Source organism: Trachurus japonicus, chromosome 6 (assembly GCF_045865225.1).
Source record: "Trachurus japonicus isolate A0001 chromosome 6, Traja_1.0".
In the NCBI taxonomy this organism is placed as follows: domain Eukaryota; kingdom Metazoa; phylum Chordata; class Actinopteri; order Carangiformes; family Carangidae; genus Trachurus; species Trachurus japonicus.
In genome coordinates this window covers 23,597,652-23,619,895 of record NC_140912.1, presented here as the reverse complement: position 1 = coordinate 23,619,895, position 22,244 = coordinate 23,597,652, and the positions used below count along the sequence as shown (strand labels likewise).

Sequence of the window (22,244 nt, the reverse complement as noted above, 5' to 3'; positions counted from 1 at the left end):
AATAATGCACTGTCAATAGTGTGTGGTAAACATGTAAACAGGGTCATAGGGCTCCAGTATTGTGTCTGGACCAATTTGTTTCAAGCACAGAACTCATTACTGTCTGTCATTCTATATTCAGATGGCTGCTTATGCAATCCCCCGGGTCCTGAGAGAGAATCTGTGTTCACTAGTGTGTTGTATAACTGCAATTTAGGCTCGACAGTTAGCATGTGTATCTGTTACATGTGATCACACCACTGGGTTTGCTAGTTGTGATAGTTAACAAGTCACTGTGAGCTGTGTGTGTGTGTGCTGATGTATGAAATGAAGAAATATGAGCTAATCTAAGATATAACCTTAAACCCAGCAGCTGGCTTTCAGCAGACACATTGAGGTTCATTTGTTTTTGTGTGTGGGAGACAAACCACGCATGGAAGCTCTGGCCACTCATATACAGCCAACAGTGATCAGGACATGTAACAATGATTTAAAAAGCTGCGTTTGGTGATCTGATTCTGGTCTAAAATTGATTTTCCAGTTCATGATCAAAGTTTTTGTCATTAAAATACACCTTAATATTACGACAGTGCATTTAAATTGAAGTTCACAGCTGCTTGCAAGACATCTCAACACATAGAAATGCATGTATGTATGTATGTATGTATGTATGTATGTATGTATGTATGTATTGCATGCAATGTCATCATGGAAATCTGACCTAAATCTCTCTCAAACATACTATACAGTAGTACAAGGTGTGTTATTACATGTTAAATTCATGTGACCAGCAAGCCTGCGCATGTGTGTCTTGCATGTGTGTGTTGCAATTGTCTGGTCCAATGGTCGCAATAGCATTCATGCCATCTATTTTTAGCTTCTCCTCGTGAAAACAAGTTGTCAGTAGGCCAACAGGTCTCTTTACAACTGCATAGATGGGTAGGAGAAACGACTGGCTACTACTTTTAACAACCACCCTCCACCCCCACCCCCCCGCTGAATGACACTCCTAAATTACGGTAGACAGAAAGTTTACATTCAGACCATGTTTTTGTGTAAGGTGATTAGGACAAATGGTGTAACAGAGACGTACTGCAGCAGCTATTGCCTCAATATGACTATAAATTATCAATTGTACCCAAACATTTCAACAATTCATTTAACCAAAATACTGAGACAAAACAGTTGTCTGAGAAACAACAGTGTCACTACAAACTTCAGCTGTTATGTGACTTGAAACTTCTCCACCAGAGGTCAAGGATCAAAGGCCAATGCCCTGTTCTTCTTACCCCTACAACACAGTCTTTAATTGCTTGCTGGGTAACTAGAAGTCCCACCTTAGGTTCTATCTTTGTCCACAAGCAGGAGAAAGTACAGAATAGCAGTCCTGTAACAGCGAGTGCAACCAAGGTGACACAATGTGCCTCGATGCCCTCTGCCTCATCAGGTCAGCAGCAGCGGAAGCAAAAGAGTGAATAGTATTACATTTAAATTTAAAAGTAAAGACCCATAGAGATCTGTGGTGGCTCTGGTGCAAAGAATCATTCAAATGGCTTGAAGAGTTGAATATCACACACAGTAGGTGTCAGTGGTGGTGAGATGTATGAAACCTTGTTTTTACCAGTATCATGATACAACAATGGTTTGCTTTGCTTCCACTCAGTCATATACCAGTCCTTGCATGTCTTACTGTAAGAAGCATAGGTAGAAATAATCCAATTCATACTGGTTTCGTTCCATTGAGCCACTTCCATTTCAGGCTTGTTGTGTGTCCTGGCTCACTGGGAAACCGTCATGTTTTACTTGACCGTTTAAATAAAACAGAGCCATTGTTAATGTTACTGGTAATCCTGGCCTTTCCAACTACGATAGGTCAAAACGTCTGTGAAGACAAAGGACAAATTATTTGGTTTATAAAGTAGATCGCTCAAACCATTGAGTTGTAACTGCTCACAATTAATCCACATCAAGAATAACAAAAACCTTTTTCTCTTGTGACATCAGTCATGATTCAGTGTGCCAGACTGGAAAAATCTCTGCATGTAAGTCCGATGGTGATTACTGTAGCTGAAGGTGCTGTTTAAAATTTTCACCCAGTTAATAAATGATTCCTCAAAGTCAAAGTTTTGCATTGATAAGAAATGATCAATTAACCATGTCAAAAGCTTTTTCAGCCTTTAATTCAGCAATGATAGTTTGTTCTTGTTGTGATGAGTAGTCCATTATATTAAAGAGTCTACGTGTGTTATTGGATGAATGTCTGCCTTTAATGAAGCCAGTTTGTTCTGGGTGGATGATGGATGAGATAACTTTTTCTATTCTATGGGCGAGAGTTTTAGCCATGATTTTGACAACGTTAATACAAGAGATTGGACAGTAGCTTGATGGCAATGATGGATCTTTGTTGGGTTTAAGAAGCAGTGATATTGTAGCTGTATTCATGAGTTTTATGTTTTGTTTATTTTAGTTCTGTCTTATTTCTGTTATGGGTCTATTGAAAATAAAGAAAAATCTCTTTAAAGATTTTATTAAAAGGGGTTATTTATAAGTGATCTCTGTGATAGAGCCTCAGATTGGAGGCTACACTAAGTTGTTATTATCTGGGGCTAGCTGGTTAGCATGCTAGTAGAAGAAAAGATGTGACAGGGACTTTTGCTTGCTGGGAACAGCTCATGGTGAGTAAAAAAGATGAAGATGATGCGGAACGTGCAACATTTCTTTGAGACTGTTAATGCTAACATAGGCTATGGAGCAAAAAAAATTGGATGTGGAACAGTTGCTACTAGTACTGTTGGATTTGGTGAATGCGAACAGGTGTGTATCAGACCACCACTTTTGTCAATTACATTCAACACTGTCTACCTTGTGAGTCGACATGGCCCCTATGTTAGTTTGTGCAGTTTAAATTACACAAAGTGACCATACCAGAGAACATACCTGAACTCTGAAAGGTCAACTATCAGAAAATATTAATGGACTTGTGTGAGAGAGCAAGGGGGTTTGATTTTCAGATACATAATATAAATAAATTATTATGTATGGAACTCAGCAAACTTGGGACGGATGGCAGAGGTGCCAGATTTTCTGTTCATTTCAGTGATGGTGATTGATGGACTTGAACTGGTTCAAGGTGACAACTCTGGGATTATGAAGTGTGGGGCTGTTACTATGAGCAATGAGGTCCTTGCATAACTGGACTAAAAATGTTGTCTTCATCATTGGCACTCTGTCCAACTTTCTCAATAGATGGAGTCCACTGAGGTTGTGCTGTGTCATTAATTCAGTTTTTTTATTTTCAAGGACAAAACTTTAAGGCACAGCCAAGGATTGGAGGATGTCCAGTCCTCTCTGGTGACCTCAAGATTGCGTGTCATATTTTCGCAGTTGATGTATTTCTATTAGCTTTGTCCGGCAGTGACCTACATCACTATTGGGATAAGGGACAGCACCTCATGGTTCCTGTCAGAAGATGGTAAATTATCCCCAATGGCTGTGGAGTAAAGTGCTGCCCCAAGTGCAGAAGCCTAAAGCTGCCGTCACTGAAATTAAACTTCTTGATTACCTACAAGTTGGTGCAAACTGCCTGTGTCCACCCTAAGATTAATGACACAGATGGTATGCCCCAGTAAAGACCAACATTGAAAGAGAAACATCCTTATTCTGCCGCATACTGGCTTCTCTAAGATTCAAATTATTCTGTCCAAGTTACGTTGTTTAAATAATGTAATTAACTTTGTCTTGTTTTTGTTTTGTTTTTTTACAACTTTTAGATTGAAAACAGTGTTTACCTTGAATGTGCTTTTTTTTAAATTAACAGTAGTTATGGGAATAGATGGAAGATTAAGAGTGAACATAATAGACCTGACAGATATAATAGCAGAATAGGTTTCTAATATAATGAAAAGTTATTTTTCTTTAATTCCTGTTAAATTTCTTTTAGTTTCTCACAAAGTCCTCAATCATCTTAGTCATCCTAAAGGACAATGAAAAGATGCAGTGGATTCTAGACGATCTATAACAGCACAAACAATGCTACAGGGTATGCTGCATAGTGCATACAGAATATTTTACTCCCTATATATAGCCCTACCTGTCAAGCAGCTGTATTTGTCTTTCCATTTATCGATCCTGAGGGCCTATTAAAAGAACAATGAAATCATCTCTGCATCAGAATAAAGCAGATGTATCCTTAACTGACCCACATTCTGGGGTTTCAGTAAAAAAAAAACATAACATAACTGAAATGGTGTATTCATAGACACTATGTCAAAATGTTATTTATATAGGGTCTATTTGTGTATCTACCTGTTAAGACTGGGTAGATTAATATGTGTCTGCACACAACAGGACTAGGTAGACACTGTGTGGCCTTGAACAGAGAAAATTGGCACACTGGTCAAAATAGCATCCAAACCCCAAGGGTGAAGGAACAGAGCTGGAGCTAGAACAACCAGGAGGAGAAAATTATCCTACACACTACAGAGTAGACCTACTTATATTGTCATCCCTGAACAATTGTGCAGTGTCACTTAATCTGTGCCACTTTCATAGACATAAAGACTCAGTGCTCTACATAAACCCAACATGAGATGGCATATCTTATCTTAAGACACACATGGGGCCATTCAGCATTTTGTGCCAATGTCACAGCTGTTAGCATTTCTAGGCAAGGATCTCAGTAACTGGTTTGTCACACCACAGAAATCAACATGCAGCACAACAGTATCCACAAAATATGCAGTATTATGAATACCCTTTGTAAAAAACAAAGTGTGTGGGCTTATATCAAATCAAACCACAGTTTGTATCAACAGCAGCATCCTGATCAATAATGCATTAAATAATCTGTGGGTTATTTCAGGCTATCTGCCAGTGAGTCTTAAATTAAACAACAACAACAAAATGTAGCTTTCCTGTTATCCACAAACAGCAGGACCATTACTACGTATGAGCCAAATAAGATTTTCAAAATGGGATACACAGCCTGCCTGCATCCTCTCATCCTCTGCATGTTTCACTGATGTAAACAGCCAACAGGGCCCAAAGTGGCCTTGCAATGCCTCTGTGGAGATTTTTCATTGCCTGAGATGCAGGACTAGCTGGCCTGCGGGTCTGCCCTGACGTGTCGCCTGACGAAAAACAACAGAGCAGTCAAAAGACTGAACACAGGACTTCACACAGATGTCACTTTGTTTTGATTTAGGGAGCTGGATGCTAATATAATCCATCTGACAGGCTTGGTAGACCATACTGACAGTTAGGTAATAGGCAACAGAATAATAAGGGACTGACTGCGGCCATCTGACGACGAGCAAAAGTTGCTGTTATTGTGAAATTGCCAGTCTTTCCGATACTGGAGATTTATTAAGATCGGTACATCTGGCCTAATGCAATGCGCAGAGGCCTCCTCACTCACTCTCTCACTCACTCACAGCAGCAGCTGTTGAAAACAAGCTGGCTGCCTGGCTGGAGGTTGTACATGAGACTGTTGTTGTGCTCAGGACACATACATATACATACATACACACACATGTGAATGGAGCTGGACCGGTTGCTTCCAGACTGGCAAAAGAATATTTACGAATTCTGGAAAAGACTTCTATTCTAGAACACTGCCACTGAAATCACGCGATGCGAACACAACAATGCCATTTTTATTCTATTTTTGTTACTTGCTGTGGTTAAAAAAAACAAAAAACTAAAACAACTGCAGTATATCACAGGCGGTACTACAACATTGTAAATGGTTAACAAGTTTGGCACGTGTCCATCTTGTGCCCAGCTTATCACAGTTTTCAATACAATATTAGTCACAAGGAGCAGCTAGGTTAGGCTAACGTTAGCTTTGCTAGTAGCCGCACAGCTAACTACTGTACTGTACTTGCTTAATAAGAGGTAGCCTGCTGTTAGCTTGCTGCTCCTGTTTGTTAAAATACCATTTAGTAGTTAGCTTATTGGTAACCTCCTGACTGCGTCGTTATCGCCATCAATACACCTCTTCCAGCACAAACTAGGGTGACCGTCAGATGTGAATGTCAGTTTTTTTTTTGTTTTTACTGGCAACAAAATAAACGTTAACGGGCCGTTAAACGTTAAAAATAAACAAAAGACAACCGAAGCTTATTGAAGGTGAATTTCAGTGTGTGGTAAATAATAAGACCAACAGGGTTAGCGAGTCCACTGTCACTCATTTAGGCATTCCTCTGCTCATTTGTGCAACAAAGCAATGTTATAGGGACAGGAGGAGAAGCAGCTCAGACTAGATTTACCAGGACTGCACACACACACACACACACACACACATACACAGTCAACATAATCGCATACCGTGTGTGTGCGTGAGTGTGTGCGACTGAAAAAGAAACCCCCTCCCCGTATAACAACAGAACAGTGACAGATTTGAGCTGAGAGACCTCTGTGTGCTCTTTGCTGCGACTCATCAGACCATTAGGGTCTGACCCCCCCCCCTCACACCCCCCAAAAGCTCAGCTCTCTAACCTTTATAATGGACCCGCAGGTTGTTCTGTGACAGCCCAATATAGCTGTATTTATCCTTGGGGCTCCAGGATCGGGGTAAAGGGGTCTCGTCCTCGTTCACAGCCGGGTAGAGCCGTTTCAGTCGCTCGTTCAGTTCGTGCTCCTGGTAGTTAAAAGCAGGATCTCCTAACGGCAGGCTTCCCGCTCCGAGCTGCTCTGCCATTTTTAATTTTCTTATTTTTTTTTGTTGTGGCCCTCTGTTTGGTGTCTTATTCTTCGGTTCCTTTCCTATCCAAAGCCCTGTGTCAGTCCTGCTGGAGCTGTAGGCTGAGAGTGAGAGGGACTGAGGGGAGAAAATAGCAGCAGCAGCGGTGTGACATCCCCGGATAAGCAGCAGCAGAATGTACTGTAGGCTGGAGCGGTGCCTTCTGGGTACTGTAGTCCAGCTGCTCGCTCGTATTATGCTAATGCATGTGCTAATGTGTCTAGAAATGACTACACAGCTCCACCGCGGTGACCCTGGTCCACAGCTTCCACTGAGAAAGGAAGCTAGGAAATGTAGTTTTTTTTTTTTTTTTTTTTTTAGCTATCAAACTGGGAGACAGTATTATTTTATTTTTTTTAAATAAACGAATACTTCATTATATTTAACTTTTTTAATTATTTATTTTATTTTCCATCTCGTGTTTTAAACATTAGAGAAAGTGGGACATATAATAATATTTTCTACTTAAATGAAAATAATGGGATTAGTAGTCTCATCATTTCCAGAACATAAACAAAAGTGTAATGTAGCCTGTGTGCCCATTTCTAATGAATTATAATGATGTTTTCAAGTTGTTATTATTATTTTTTTTTTTAATCTTATAGTGGTTTTCTTATCTTGTGTTTTGTCGGCTACAACATTATTATTTCTGGCAGTTCCTAATGATATTCATGAAGTAGGTTACCTGTTTGATTATTTATTATCATATTTGCAGCCTTCAAAGTGGCTCATAAATAGCTTGTTAAACAGATCCCCAGCGGACTGTCTAAAAACTGAATTATGAATAAAGTAAAAATCGACACTTTCCAGTGGGTAGAGAGTTTTCTTTTCTCGATCTGAGAGGGAAGTTTTCATCAAACTAGTTAGGCGCGCCGCGGTCCACTCTGTGGGTCTTGTTGCGTCGTCATCGTTTCCATGGCAACGCTGCTACAGTACATGGGCTGCCTGGCTGCAACCTGTGATGCCAAAACTCAAGTGAAAAACACCAAGAGCTCGTACTTCGGAGATGTCACCACACAAATATGTTAAATTTCCACCTTTAACGCCGTCGCAAAAACAAAGGCAAGTGACAGAGCTATTGCTATATAAAGTACTGTAGCTAAACCATTGTATTGGGCCTATTATGAGTAGCTACTGTAGAGTAGAGTAGTTAGTGTAGTAGCTGGTTGAATTGTTGTTCTTTCTTTTTTTTTAAGACGTACATTTGATAGTGTTCAAAATGACACTATCCAGAAGTCAGAGGAGGAGAAAGAAGAAGAAAATGTCCATCCAACTGCAGCAGCGAGACAAACAGACCAGCAACAGGTTCATCAAGCCTGTGATGATTTCCTGGTAGGCTTACTTTATGTTACTGTTTGTCTCCTCTTAGTGTCCTTTCCACTGTCATAACAAAGATGATCACTGGTTTTGTATGTGTGTGTGTGTGTGTGTGTGTAATAAACCCTACCCTGTTAGCTTCACCCAGCAGGCAGCAGTTATATTTATGCAGGTCTGGGGAGGAAGCCCCAACTGCTGCTGCGCCTGGAGAGATATGTGACCAAAGAGCTGCTAACTATCAGCCTCCAAGAGCCAAACTCCCAGGAACTAAAACTGCAGGTGCACAATGAAGCCGAAACAAAACATCAAACTTATATTCTTTTGTTTGTCTGTTTGTTTTTAATTCATATCTTCTTCTGCTTTGGCCACAGGTCTACTCTGATGCCTTTGGTCATTTCATTAAAGAGTTCAAAACCTACCAACCCCTTCTCTTTGCCATCAAAAAGGAATATGAAAACACTTTAGGTCAGAAAGACAGTTGTCTAATTTATTATTTTAACAATGGAAAAATGTTAACGTTTTTTTTCTCTCCTTAAAAAACAAAATGACAATCATGAGAAACATTTCAATTTAAAGTATAGTAGATCTTGAGAGTCTGGCATTTTTTAAGACTCAAAGTTGGACTTAATTCTAATGAAATGTATAATTAACTCCTCATATAGCTGGCATATAGTAGACAAACAAACAACTTACAAATATAATCTTGCAGAGGCTAGAAATAGTCATAACATCGTTTTGATCCAATTATTCAGTTGTTCTTATTTCGACGGCTAGAATACCCAAAGGGATCTTATTTGCAATTAAACTAAATGTGGAAAATAAAACAGAATGTAATCTAGTAGTTTAACAATAGGTGTTTCATTATTCATCATACATCTGTTCAGCATATCAGCGGGATCAAATCCGAGAACTGGAGCCACTGCGATCCAATCTGAGGCTGGTGACGGAGGAATGTGACAGGAAGATTCAAGCTCGCTGGGCAGAGGAGCAAGCTGAGATTGGAGCCTTGAAAAGGGAGAAGCAGCAACTGCAGAAGGCCATAGAGGCCATGAGGGAGAACAGAAAGGCCATGCAGGCATTGGTACATGGCATACTTATAAAGCTGTGTTTTAATTGCTTTCTATATGAATTTCCTGATCTCACACCTGTGCATGAAAAACTTTGCTTACTGTCTAAAATCCAAAACATGTTTGGTCTGAAGCTCTTTTCAGATCATAAGGTTGATGGTAGGTTATCATCATCTAGTGCAAGTCACCGATTGCTCCATTCATATTCAGGTAGAACATCTGCAGCGTGAACTGTCCAACCAGTATCTGCAGTACAGAGAGGAGTATGACGCCCGCAAGTTGCTGATCTGGCAGCTCAGTGACCTAACTAGTGCCTCTGTGAAGGAGGAGCACCCTGCAGATGAAAACACAGGTGAGCCAAAGGGGGGAAACAGATTTCTTTTGTACACTTGCACATAACAATTATGTTAATAATTGTCCTTTTTGTTCTGAAATGTGTCTCCATTGTAAAAGAAGAGGCCAAAGACCCAGTGGAGCTGCAGCTCGCCCTGAAGGTGTGTCGGGAAGACCTGGCTAAAGCCCAGGAGGAGCTGAACAGGATGAAGGCAGAGTACTGGGATGTGGTACCAAGGTGCAACTGGGAGACACTGGAACAAACACACAAACAGACTCTCCTGCAGGTGGCTCATACAGACAGATGAACTGTATACACTGTGTACTTACAGAATCCACTATTTAAAGTCTAACTCGTTAATGTAAAATATTAACTATAGTCTTTGCATTTGTATATTCTTCTGTTCAGATGAAGACACTACAGGTTGACTTTGATCAGGTGAAGAGTGAGTATGACACCCTGCTAGATCTCCATAAAAGAAGCAGCATGCAGGCTGAGACACATGACTCCAGCACTTTGCAGGTAAAGTCCATCACACCCATTTTTGTATTGAATTCTGTTCCTCCAGACTGTACAGTCAGTGTAGTCATATTTGACCGACCCAAATTCCAAATTACCATTAATATTTGACCCTAAACAGATTATTGTATTTTTACAGATTTATTTCAGTAAGTTATACTGCCTGACCTTGCATAAAAGAATAGTTCAGCATTTTTGGTTATATGCTTATATGCTGTCTTTGTCCAGCGATAGCTTGGCTTATCATTAAGACTGGAAACGGGGGAAAAGCAAGCCTCAGTTTAAGCTGAAAAAAAATCTCCTCACTGCTTTTATGGGAGGTAGTTTTTGAGGGTATGTATGGATATCATCTAAATGTATTAAACAAATTATATTTCATTTAACCTTTAGTGAGTCTTTTTAATCTTAAGACTGGTCCAAGCTAGCATTGCCCCCTTTTCCAGTCTTTATGCTAGGCTAAGCTAATCATCTACTGGCTGTAGCTTTGTATAGAAATGACAGACATGAGAGTGGCGTTGATTTTCTCATTTAGCTCTACGAACAATATACACATGACTTTTGTTTAATTAGCTTTTTGTTGTTTTTACAGATGGACGCAAGTGTGTCTCAAGAGCAAAGTCAAATTCAATCCAGTCAGCTAAAAGAGCCGATCAACTCTGATATGCATGAGAGCGACACAACCACTATCCAAGAGTTTAGGTGACATATATACATTGTGATGCACGGACAAAAGCACACACACACAATTGTAGTCCAAAATCACAAATATGCCTCAAAGAGCTTCACAATCTGTACAATTTACAAAGGCCATTACTATTAGAGCCTTAACTCAAACAAGTCATTCTCTATTGCTATATCTGTTTCTATGTCATAAGGGAATTGTTTGTGTTCATGTGGGTATGTATAGGGCAGAATTCCCCCTGAAGTCAGATGAGGAAGTAGACACACTTGTGACCTCAGCTCAAAGTGATCTAGACAAAGGCAATGACATCATCTCCACCCAGAGCCTCAACAGCCTGGTACGTACCAGCAGGGTTTCACCATCTCAGTCTGATGTTACGTGATGCACTTCACAGCCTATGAGGTGTAAAGTAATTTTATTAAGCACAGTCATTGTAACCACCTACACTAATGAAATGAAATGTGAAATGTGTTATGTTAAATATAGTTTAGAGACTAGCTCTCTCATCCTTTATAAAACTTTGCTCTTTTAACTTTAATGCTCCAACAGCCTGCAGAGTCTGGTGGCGCCGCCTTACCTCCAGCTGATGACCAGACAGAGGAGAACGCTGTGTCAAATGATCTTCCAGCGGCCAGCAGCTGATATAATGTTGAAGAATTAATTTTTTGTTAAAGTAGACCAGCTTGCCAGATTAATGACATGTGGTTAAAAAAAAAAGTGAATGTAACATTAATTCTTAAAATACAAATAATTCAATGTTCCTACACATTTGATCATAACGGTTCTTGATATTCAAATATTTGCAGATTTAGGTACAGTTATTAGAGTATGATTTAAAATAAATGTCCTTTGTGAAAATACCAGAACACACCTCCACATCTTGCCAAACAAAACTGAAACAATATCATGTGCACCTTGTAGAATGGTTTAATCTCAACCTGTTAATTGTAATTTGTCAAAATACAACGTATAAATAATGATTTTTGGACATTTAGGTGGCTTTTTTGTCTGACATTCATACAGCGTCAATGTATTTTAAAGGGGAGCAAACAAACAAAAGTTATAGTCAGTGCACCCCGGTTAAGATACCAACTTACCATGAACAACCTTCAATACATATTTCAATTCACAAAACAGCGAGTGTGACAATTTTCTATTGACATGACCCTCCCAGATCCACAAGCCAAGCCAACTGGATTGGATGTGGGTTTGTGGTAGAAACACTGTTTGAGTGGGCATTATGCTTTTATAAGGGTACAGTTACAGCACAAAGCCGGTAGTCATTGGAGGCCTGAGTTTTAAACTAATCTATAGCAGCTGGTGAGTCATCAAGGTCTGTACAAGAACATTACCTTAGTCTGACAAAGTCCAGTTGCACACAGACAGTATTTGTATTAAGATGTTTATACTGGGTGACTGACATTACTTTCAGACTTTATATCTGTCTTTACATGTGGATTTACTCTCACTGAAACACTAACACCTCATACTGAACACACTTGTGGGCAAAAAAGTATAATTCAAACTACATACTACATACTTTACTGTATTAGTCACAGCTTGAGTGCAGAAAACAGTGAAGATGGTACACAGCATTCAACTGTATCTGCATGAACAACGTAAGGGACCCGACTGGCCCCAGTCCCCTTTGAGTACAGTAGGTGGCCTGGTGGCAGAGATTAATGAATGTCCTGTTACTGATAAAGTGGTTACCCTCGATGAACTCCTTTCAGACATTTACAGTAATCTGTAAATGCCAATTTTACTGCACATGTTGACGTCATGTGCCCTCCTTTTTCTGCAAAAGTGGCTCAAGAAAGCGGCTTACACATTGCACAATGTAACATAACACTGAATCAGAGAAATATCAGGACATTTGGGAATCATTATCATTCAACAATTGTAATGACCTGAGCTAATGAACACACACACAAACAACAAGAAGAAACTGGTTTACAACTCAAGGGCGAATCAAGTGACTGACTGACTGACTGACTGACAATGACAGATGACAGACAACTCATATCTTTATATTCACTCTGAGCTGCAGAGATCCTGTGTGGAGGTGGGAGACATGTTGAGAGGTACAGCCATAACTGCAGCACTTATGGAAGCCTGTTCTTAATGATTGCAAAAAAAACAAAAAAAACACACACACACACACACATAGGACTCTCAGACTGTGAGAAATAGGAGTCTCTGGTCTGATGAAACCAAGATTTAATTATTAGGCTTTTCTTCTAAGCATCATGTCTGGAGAAAACTCAAATGTGGTTGTCTCTCTGGAATAAAATAAATGTTAGAGGATTTGAGGATAATGAGGATTTACAACAGAGTAGATGTAGAAAAAGTCATATAGCACGGACATATTACATAATAATGAATAAATAATAACTTACAATTACGCTGCCTGAATTTACAGTGCCTGAATCAGCCTACTTGCTTCATTTTTACACTTTTAAATCTCTTTCAAATGGCAAATTGCTCTACTTTTGAGAATTGTTAGTATAATATAAGAACTACATTACCCATAATCCTCCGAGCCAGTAACGGCGCCATCGAACGTGCCCTCGTAACGGCGGCGCAGACACTGCACTTTGCGATCGTGCAGCCGGCCTCGGCGTTGGGTTAGAGGTAAGTTTTTATTACTTATTTTTAGGAAATCCTCTGAGGGAATAGTGAATGGAAACATGTGCGGAAACCAAAAGCGCTAGTTCAGTCTGACATTTGAACACACACAACGGAGTATAAGTAGTTAAATCGGCTGCTGCTGTCCGGTTTAGGGCTCTAACGTTGGGCACGCCTATGTAGGGTAGCTGCCCCGGGGATCCAGAGCGGTGTGTGTGTGTGTGTGCGAACGGGCCCGAAGGAGGCATCAACACTTGGTAAAGACGAGGTATTTTTAGCAACTAGTGAGCAGGCCAACGCCAGCCAGCCGGCCAGTTGGAGCTAACGTTTAGAAATATAATTTATCAGACGTCTATCGTTGGCCGGCGTTGAGGGACGAACTGTCTCTGCCTTGACGTTAACGTTAGCAAACAAGACAGCCTGTGAGCTAGTCGTAGCTAGCTAGTTAGCTAGCTTGCGTTAACTAGCCATAAATGAGCTTTCCTCCCCTTCATTAACGTACACCACTACGTGCATTTTGCTGCCTTTCCCGGCCTTAAGCTATAATCAGTCGGACCTAGATGTGTTTACGTCCAGCCGTGTTTGATATGTTGCCTATAGGCTTCATTGCTAATTTTTCCGAGCTCTCAGATTGTTCCAGTAACAACAACACTGTATCGTAATGTGGAAGCACATGACTTGTGCTGTCACTGTCACCCAAGCGGAGAGAATGTAACTGAACGGCGTGCTCAGCAAAAGTCTCCCGGATCGTTTTAAAAGTTGTCTAAATGTGTTCATTTCAGAGCTTAATGGAGTTCATAAGCTTCGTAATTGTAACATGTCACATACCAAGCCTCAGGATTACTTCATTTGTCATAATCCACAGTCATAGAGTATAACATGCTGTGACATATCTCCTGGTTGCTTCTAAGACTGGCCATATAAGTAAAATAAATAAGAGGAATATATACATCAAATAAAATACAAACAAGGTAACAGAACCATAAGTTTATAACTAAAACAAGCAGTGGTGCGAAGTAGATAAAAACAAGCAGTCATCCTCATTCATTCACACTAATCCTGACCATGTGGGGGTGGGGTGTCAGGTTGAGTCCTGGGGAGTGGAGGTCAGTCCTGGTTCAGGAGTCAGATGGCCTGAGGAAAGCTCCTCCTGAGTTTCTCGGTTTTGGCCATCACAGGGCTCCAGACTGCCCCTAAATGGAGACAGTACAAGTTGATTTTTAATCTACTTGCGCATGTGCAACCAGTAAATTTGCTGGGTTTTGTTTTAACACTGGTGAAATGTGGAAGGGGCGACTCAAAGTATCTGGAATCTGTCATTACAGTTGGCAGGCCAGTGTGTGTGAGGATCATGAATGAAAAGGAAATGTAAATATTTGCTTTGCAAGGCGATTCATTGTGTGTGCCCCTAAATTTTTCTGCTTGCGCTCCTAGATTTTCAAGTTAGGCGGGGCCGTTTTCCTGATCCCAGCTGCTGGAACAGGCACTTGTAGGGTCTGAGATGGGTCTCTAATGATGATCCTGGTGTATCTGTCTCTCAGAGACGGCAGGACCAGTGCAGTGCAGCGTTGTGCAGCCTGTCTGTATTTTTGTGTTGTTTAGCCATTAAAGCAGATATCAGTGGAATGTTTTTGTTAATATAAGTCCTAAATAGTCCTATTTTCCGTCAGCAATCACTTACATGAAGTATTTCAGCCTAAACACGAGTCTCTCCGTCACTCTGCTCTGCTGTAACCCGAGGAGAAAATTTTCCTTGTGGGATACAAGTGTTATCCAATGAGGGGAGAGAACGGCATGAAGGGCTGTGTGTGCAGCCAAGGGATGCGCGTGAATGTGGTGACGTAGCACGAGGCCCAATTGATGCCTGACAAGGGCGGGGGCTGCTAACTCATGGTGCGTTCAAGGAAACTCGTACTTTGTGTTTTTCCTTCCTGTGAAGTCATACCAGTTCGATCTGGTACGAGTTCACGGGTCGGAAGTTACGAGTGGCCGTTATAGGGAACTTTCACAGACAACAGGACGGTAAAAACACGAGCTACGGGTTACCTGGAACGCTACCAAGTCGTAGTTGTGACTTGAAGCTGTAACTTACGGTTTCAAAAGCCTGCCTTGAACACAGCATTAGCCGAAACGGCCGTGCCGATGATATCTGCTTTAAGTTCTGGCTAAAATAAGTGAAAAATGTTAAAGCAAAAACATTTATGATGCAAGTTGTATATATGTTTTCTTGGTTTGTTTTTCCCTTCTAGCTCTAGGATATGATCATTTTTATTTTTCTAGTTTCCATCTCTTCTAACGTGTGCCCCTCTTTCCAGTGTGTGTTGCAGGGTGATTCAGGATGGTGGACCAGCCTCTGTGGGAGCAGATAGGATCCAGCTTTGTGCAGCACTACTACCAGATGTTTGACTCTGACAGATCACAACTTGGATCTATATATGTGAGTGTGTTTTCATTCATTCACAAGAAATTCTTAACATGGGGTGGATGATGCCATTAAAAAAAAAAAAAGAAGAAGAAGAAGTATTGTTCATTTAGATTTGGCCATGTTGGTGTTCATTAATGTTGTAAAACAAAACAAAAAAACCCTGTTCCTCTATTGTTTCACAGCACAGCCCAAGGAAATTAGGTATTTGAATCAACACTTGTTCATTATCAATCATAAACATATTGATACTTACATAAGAGTTTTTATTTAGGGAAATGCACAGGTTCAGGGACCTGAGTAATAACGGGAGTTGAACTTAGTTAACTCAAACACAACTAGTGTTGTCAGTCCCATGAATTTAGCACTTACTAATAAGAGTAATAATAATATAAGCAGCTGTGCAAACTAGATATTAAATTACATATATAAAAGTGAGTCAAAAAGAAGTGCAGGAATTATGTTTTGTCTTCAATGTAGATTCAGTATTTATTTTTTTTTTTTGAAAATGATCAACAAGCTATCAAAATTTTAAAAGAAAGACAGTTTCAAGGAGGATGAGAAAATGGTAAATGTGGGATAGTGTCTGCCTGAGATTTTGCATTTATAATATCATTTGAACCAAATGTCAAAGTTGTCATCAACATTATGTAGTCAGGTCCTGGGATAAACTTTTCCTCCCATTTTTAGAAACTCTGCTTTGAAACCAGATGTGAAACATGGACAATTTGGAGAAACAAAACCATTAAACTGATCAATAAAAAAAAAAAGACATTGGTTTTTATTGTTTATCTTTGTTGTAAATCAGGACACAGGAGAATGAGGACTGACTTAGTTTCACAAGTGATCTGACAAGAGAGTGACACTGATCATCTGGAGCAGTTGGTAGTGGTCTTGGGTTTCACAGGCCAACTGAGCAGGTTCAAGTTAAAGAATGTCTCGCTAACCTTGGGGGGTTTATAGCCATGTCCTGATGCTTACAGTTTAACTTGCCCATGCAGCTTCCATCAACCACTACATTTTGCATTATAACAATAATAATGGTCATGTCTCACATTTTATTGATAAAACAATTAGTGGAGAAACAAAAATCTAATTAAAGACCTTTATCCATTTTTTTCAAATAAGCTTCCTGATTGAATAAAATATAATCAAATACACCCTCTGCCTAAACACTGGGATTTTTTTTGTCAGTGTAACTGATTATAAGCACATAACATGTTGATGAATTGATGTGGTTATAAGCGCTCTCTCTTTCTGCTCCACACAGATTGATGCATCATGCCTTACGTGGGAAGGACAACAGTTCCAGGGGAAAAGAGCTATTGTTGAGAAACTGTCGGTGAGTTTGCTAGGTAACTTTTTGCTGTATACTGGGGCAACATGTTAAAGCAGAAGCGGAATGTTTGTGTTAATATAAGTCTTAAATAGTTATATCTTCCGACAGCAATCACTTCTATAGAGTGTTTGGTCCGAAACACGGGTCTGTCAGTCACTCTGCTCTGCTGTAAGCCGAGGAGAAAACTTTCCTCGTATCCTACAACCTTTATCCAATGAGGAGAGAGAACGGCATAAAGGGGCGGTCCTCTCTGTGTGTGCAGCCGAGGGATGCGCGTGAATGTGGTGACGTAGGGACGAGGGCGGGGACTGCTAACTCCATCAGCTGACAGGAAGTTAGCCAAAACGACCGGATCGCTTACTTCTGCTTTAACCTATGTTATCACTGTAATATCTCTATAGACAGCAGGCAGTTGTTAGACTTTTAAATAAACTAAACTAAACTTGTTTACCACCTTCTGGATCTCTCCTGGATGTTTGATTTCTTTTTGAGTGTCTGATTTCTTCTCTTTGTGTCTGTTACACCTGTGATAATATTCCCCTTGTGTGTGTTTTTGTGTGTGCCAGAGTCTCCCCTTCACAAAAATAGCGCATAGTATAACAGCGCAAGATCACCAGCCAACTCCAGACTGCTGCATCTTGAGTATGGTTGTTGGACAACTAAAAGTAAGTAGTGCTCTCATTCGCTGCATGTTCAGAGTCAGCTGATTGAAAATAAATGTCGTTATTCATGTATGTGCCTGGGTTTCAAATAATCAACAGTACTGTACCATCAAATGATCTTATTTGGATCTAATTGTTCTTTCATTTATATTCAGATGCCGTGAAGGGGTCTGAATACTTTCTCAGTGCACTCTAAAAATAGAATTTGTGAACAGGCAACATTTGGTATACTGCTTTCAGTGATCTATTTGACAGAATAAAAACAATCCAGATGTATCTTTATAACCAAGAGCCTAAAAAGGAGCTTTAGGAGTTTAGTGTCTCTGACTCATCAACACATCTGAGATAATATCCATCTACACTCGGGTGGTGAATACTCTGTGCAACAGTGAGTGGCAGAATCGCACCACCTCCGTTCAAGTGATCTGATCGTTTTCTTGTTGTTATTAAAACTATACAAACACACAGTGAGGTCCCAGTTTGTTAGGGAAATCCAGGTAAAGCAACAGACCTAAAAAAGAGTCAAGTTGACGTGCTCAGTATGCAGAATAAACAATATCCAGACTTACGCTTACTGCTACGAATACATCATTCCTCCGAGTTGATATTCTTTGGCGATAAAACAAATGGTCAACCTGTAAACAACACAATGTTAGCCATCAACTTGACTCTTGTGCGAGACTTTGTATTACAGCTCTGTTTACTGTCGGCTTTTTTGAAGTAAGCAAACCCCTTGGTGTATGTTTGAATAACCATCTGACGTTTTCTGTGGTTTTGTGGGATGTAAACAGCCTAAACAGCCTAAAATCTGTCCATTACCATTATACGCTGCTGTGGCGATGCGGGGACAGACAGAACTACTGCATAAGAAGCAATTCAGATTCATTCTTTTAGACCTAAAATATTAGGAAACTATAGCTCCAGGTTGAATTGCCTGGAATTGTCCTTTAAATCAAAGTTATAATGTCCTGTTTGTGATGAAATGACTGTAGTTTGCTGCCAGGTGCTGATTTAAATCAGTGGATATGGGTTAAAAAACTGACATTTCTCTGGTTCATGCACAACAGCAGCGAGCGATAATTATTACATTCTCGAAAATACCAGATGTTTCACAACAAACTTATCATTACAACCTACAGGGAGGATGTGTAGTGGGATTGTTGTTTTATTTAGACTGCATTGGTTTGAGAAACTGTTATGCATATGCAGCCGGATGACTTGCAGGTGTCATTCCTCTCCATAGTGATTGTGGCCAATTTTATTTCCTCCAACAATGTTTCCCTCTTTTCTCTCCTTTACTGAGTCAACTTCCTCTGTGTCCGTACGATGTCTGCTGCCTCTGCCAGTATCTCTAATATATTCTTTGTCCTAAACCTCTTCTCCCTCTGTGTGCGTCTGCAGGCGGACGATGACCCAGTCATGGGTTTCCATCAGAGTTTCATCCTCAAGAACATTAACGATGCATGGGTGTGCACCAATGACATGTTCAGGCTGGCCATTCACAACTTTGGCTAAGCCCATACCCGACTCCGGTGGGCAGGGGCAGCCATAGTGAAGGGCACTGTGTAAAGTATGGAGGGAGGGGGGGGAGGAGTTGAGGATGGAGAGAAGAAAGCACTCGTCCCTCCCTCCTGCTTTACGCCTGTTTGACAAACAAGTGAACACCGGATTCTAGATGTCAATCACTGAACCTCATCCAGGTGGGTTTTCAAAACCACCCCAGCCAGTAGAACTGCGACGTGTTTCTTTGCTGAGAGCCGGCCGACCAATCAGACGCCCCTGTCTGCCACTCCGCTGATCTGCATGACGCTGGGAGCCCCTCATTTCAATATCTACTCTCAAGCCACCAGGAAGACAAACGGCTGACCGACGCCATTAACTCATGCTCTGCTCTGCTCTCCACTCTTCTTTACTCTACTCTAACCCATTCTACTCCACCGTTGACTCCACTGCTGTCAACTCAGTTCTGTAAGCACTATTGTTGACTGGTTTGTAGACCATGTTCAGGTCCAGAGTCAGCTCCCTCAGTTCCAACTTCTTGTGTTGTTATTTGTTTTTAGATGCCACCTGTGTTGTTGACTTTAGCTTGCCTTAGTGTATTTAAATTACTTTTACTCCCCTTTTACACAATTGTTACTTTGCCATGGTTCGTTCTCATGTCAGGTTTTGCTCTTGCAAACCGAAGAATCATGGAGGACATGGTTTCCCCCTTCTGTGTGATTGGCTCTGATCTTTCAAATATTCTCTCTCTCTCTCTTTCTGTCATTCTCTCTCACATATCTGGCAGTTAACATGGACTACAGCCACGATACACAATAAAACCTGGACTTTTTTCTTAATGGTGTGGCTTCGTCTCCATATCAATCTCCGGTTATTTTTTGTTTTCCTAGTTTATTGTTTTGTCTTCACAGTGATTTGTCATACAATTGTTGACTTAATACACATTATGCAGATCAGCTGCATAACTGAAGATGCAATTTATTTCTTTATTAAAAGATAGTTGAAGGAGTAAATTCAAATAAACAAGCAATTAGTCTGTTAGATCTCTATTGGACCAATACTGACCTTATTATAAGTGATTGGATATCAGCCAGGTTATGACCAATTCACATAACGACACTGTGTTCAGTGGTTCTGTTTTAATAGTAACAGAGCTGCTGTCTTTTCCTTTCCTTGTGTTACCCTGCATAAAAATGAACCCATAGAGTTTACCCTGGGGATGAGGGGATCTGTATTGGATCAGTTCTCTGGTACTCTCATCAGTGGTTACCAGGAATACCAAGAGAAAGGGTTGGATTGGTAAAACAGCCATAGCTCTGACCAAAAATGAATTTAAAATGTTATCATTCCTATATTGACACCTTACAGATGTTTATGTAGTATTTGTAATTCAGTAGTACCACAAGGGCACTACTACAGACTTTATGAACAAAGTCAAACATCTTGTTGTACAGAATAGAAATGTTTAATGTGTTGAAACAGCAGGTAGTCGTCTCCTCGTTGAATATACGGTGGGGGAAATGAGTATTGAACACGTCAACATTTCTCTCAGTAAATATATTTCTAATGGGGCTCCAATATTGACATGAATTTTCACCACATTGTTGATGACACCCAAGTAATCCACATACAAAGAAATCAAAACATAAATGTTCATTAAGGAAGTAATGTGTTAAAGAGAAATGACACAGGGAACAAGTATTGAACACATGAAGAAAAGGAGGAGGTGCAAAAAGGAAGGGAAAGCCAAGAAACCAGCTGAAATCTGACAGTATTCAGAAAGTAATCTCGTCCCTAATATCAGCTGGTTTAGTCCTAACTGATGGCCTGTAAAAAGGTTTCTCATTATCAAGGTGTCACATAAGAAGCTCTTCATGATGAGTAAAAGCAAAGAGCTCTCTCAAGACCTTCACAACCTTATGTTGAAAAACATACTGACGACACTGGGGTTACAGACGTGTTTCTAAAGTTGGCAGAACCAAGGACCACTCACAGAGACTTTAGAAATAGCAGTTACATTGATGTTACGTTTAAAAAACAAAAACAATGAGTAATCTACTCAACCTTCATGGCCTCTATACACACGTTCAATACTTACTTTCCCCTGCTGTTTTGCAAGGTGCAGCAGGATTTTGCTGATTCATTTATGCACTGACACATCCCTGAGATGATTACATCAGTTACATGTGAACAAAGGAGCCAGTCATCTGACATGCCAGTCACAGCCTGGACGGATGTTGTTTCAAGTACATAATGATTAGGTATGTGATATGAAGCTGTTGAGGTGTTTTGAAGATGTTTTTCTACTATTTTCTTCACTCCATCCAAATCAATGAGGGGTAATTAAAAACAGACACACCTGTGACACAATTAACAGCACCTCTATGGCAGTTAGAACAGTAGCCAAATGTGATATCTCATGTTCATCACAGAACTGGCAAAACATGCAATCGGGGTGTAAGTTATGTCTTTGCAAGGATGTGCAGGTAAAACAAAAAACAACAGCAAAAAGAAAAAGAAAAACCATAATAGAAACAGGAGACCATAATGGTTTGATATCATGTCTGGCTTTAGTGGATGGGGATAGAAGGAGTAATAATGGCAGGCTGCAGTGTTTTGGAACTTGGGAGAACTACTACAAAGACTGGCACCTTTAATATGGGGTTAAAGTGGTGTGCCACCAGGGGGCCAGAGTGAGGAGCATCTCTGCATCTAAAACGGAGTCAAATCTTTTTTCTTTTCTTTTTTTCACTCTTTGGACATTAGTAGGCTACAACAACATAAACGATTAAATAAAATGTGATACTATCTTTCGATTGATGTTAATGACTTTTAATTCTAAGTGTATTAACTTATTGTAACTGTTCAGTATCGTTATCATCATCGTCATATTTTGGATACTGGCAATTTTCCAGGTTTCCGTTTTGGTGGCTATAAAAGAATGAGTCTGATATAGTCTGGGGGAATTTTCATTCAGATCAGTGCCCATCTCGTTAGATTCATTATGAGCTTAGTTTTAGGTTTTGAGGCTGATGATAAAATTATCAGGAAGC

General features: G+C 40.2%; 3 protein-coding genes across 7 annotated transcripts in view; 2 read left to right on the top strand and 1 right to left on the bottom strand.

Moving 5' to 3' along the window:
* Positions 1-6,878, bottom strand: part of ranbp10 (RAN binding protein 10) — a 32,329-nt gene extending 25,451 nt beyond the window's left edge. For 2 of the 3 annotated variants that reach the window (XM_085779898.1, XM_085779897.1), the window contains exon 1: positions 6,478-6,855. In XM_085779898.1, the coding sequence (XP_085636024.1) occupies positions 6,478-6,679 (202 nt within the window). In that variant the 5' untranslated portion in view covers positions 6,680-6,855. Of the gene's footprint in view, positions 1-6,477 lie in introns of all 3 variants that reach the window. The other variant, XM_085779899.1, reaches the window with a different exon arrangement.
* Positions 6,879-7,646: 768 nt separating this feature from the next.
* tsnaxip1 (translin-associated factor X interacting protein 1) lies at positions 7,647-11,469 on the top strand. 2 transcript variants are annotated; one of them, XM_085780608.1, is made up of 11 exons: positions 7,647-7,783; positions 7,918-8,053; positions 8,177-8,317; positions 8,410-8,503; positions 8,923-9,119; positions 9,316-9,457; positions 9,559-9,725; positions 9,848-9,961; positions 10,548-10,657; positions 10,866-10,977; positions 11,190-11,469. In XM_085780608.1, the coding sequence occupies exons 1-11, from the start codon at positions 7,728-7,730 to the stop codon at positions 11,280-11,282; spliced, it is 1,362 nt and encodes a 453-aa protein (XP_085636734.1). In that variant the 5' UTR covers positions 7,647-7,727; the 3' UTR covers positions 11,283-11,469. The 2 variants fall into 2 exon arrangements, with proteins under 2 accessions (XP_085636734.1, XP_085636735.1); XM_085780609.1 differs by having other exon boundaries at positions 9,562-9,725; positions 11,190-11,406.
* Positions 11,470-13,229: 1,760 nt separating this feature from the next.
* On the top strand, positions 13,230-20,030 carry nutf2 (nuclear transport factor 2). 2 transcript variants are annotated; one of them, XM_085779923.1, is made up of 5 exons: positions 13,230-13,274; positions 15,584-15,705; positions 16,961-17,032; positions 17,596-17,694; positions 19,093-20,030. In XM_085779923.1, the coding sequence occupies exons 2-5, from the start codon at positions 15,607-15,609 to the stop codon at positions 19,204-19,206; spliced, it is 384 nt and encodes a 127-aa protein (XP_085636049.1). In that variant the 5' UTR covers positions 13,230-13,274; positions 15,584-15,606; the 3' UTR covers positions 19,207-20,030. The 2 variants fall into 2 exon arrangements, with proteins under 2 accessions (XP_085636049.1, XP_085636050.1); XM_085779924.1 differs by having other exon boundaries at positions 13,230-13,525.
* Positions 20,031-22,244: the final 2,214 nt, after the last annotated feature.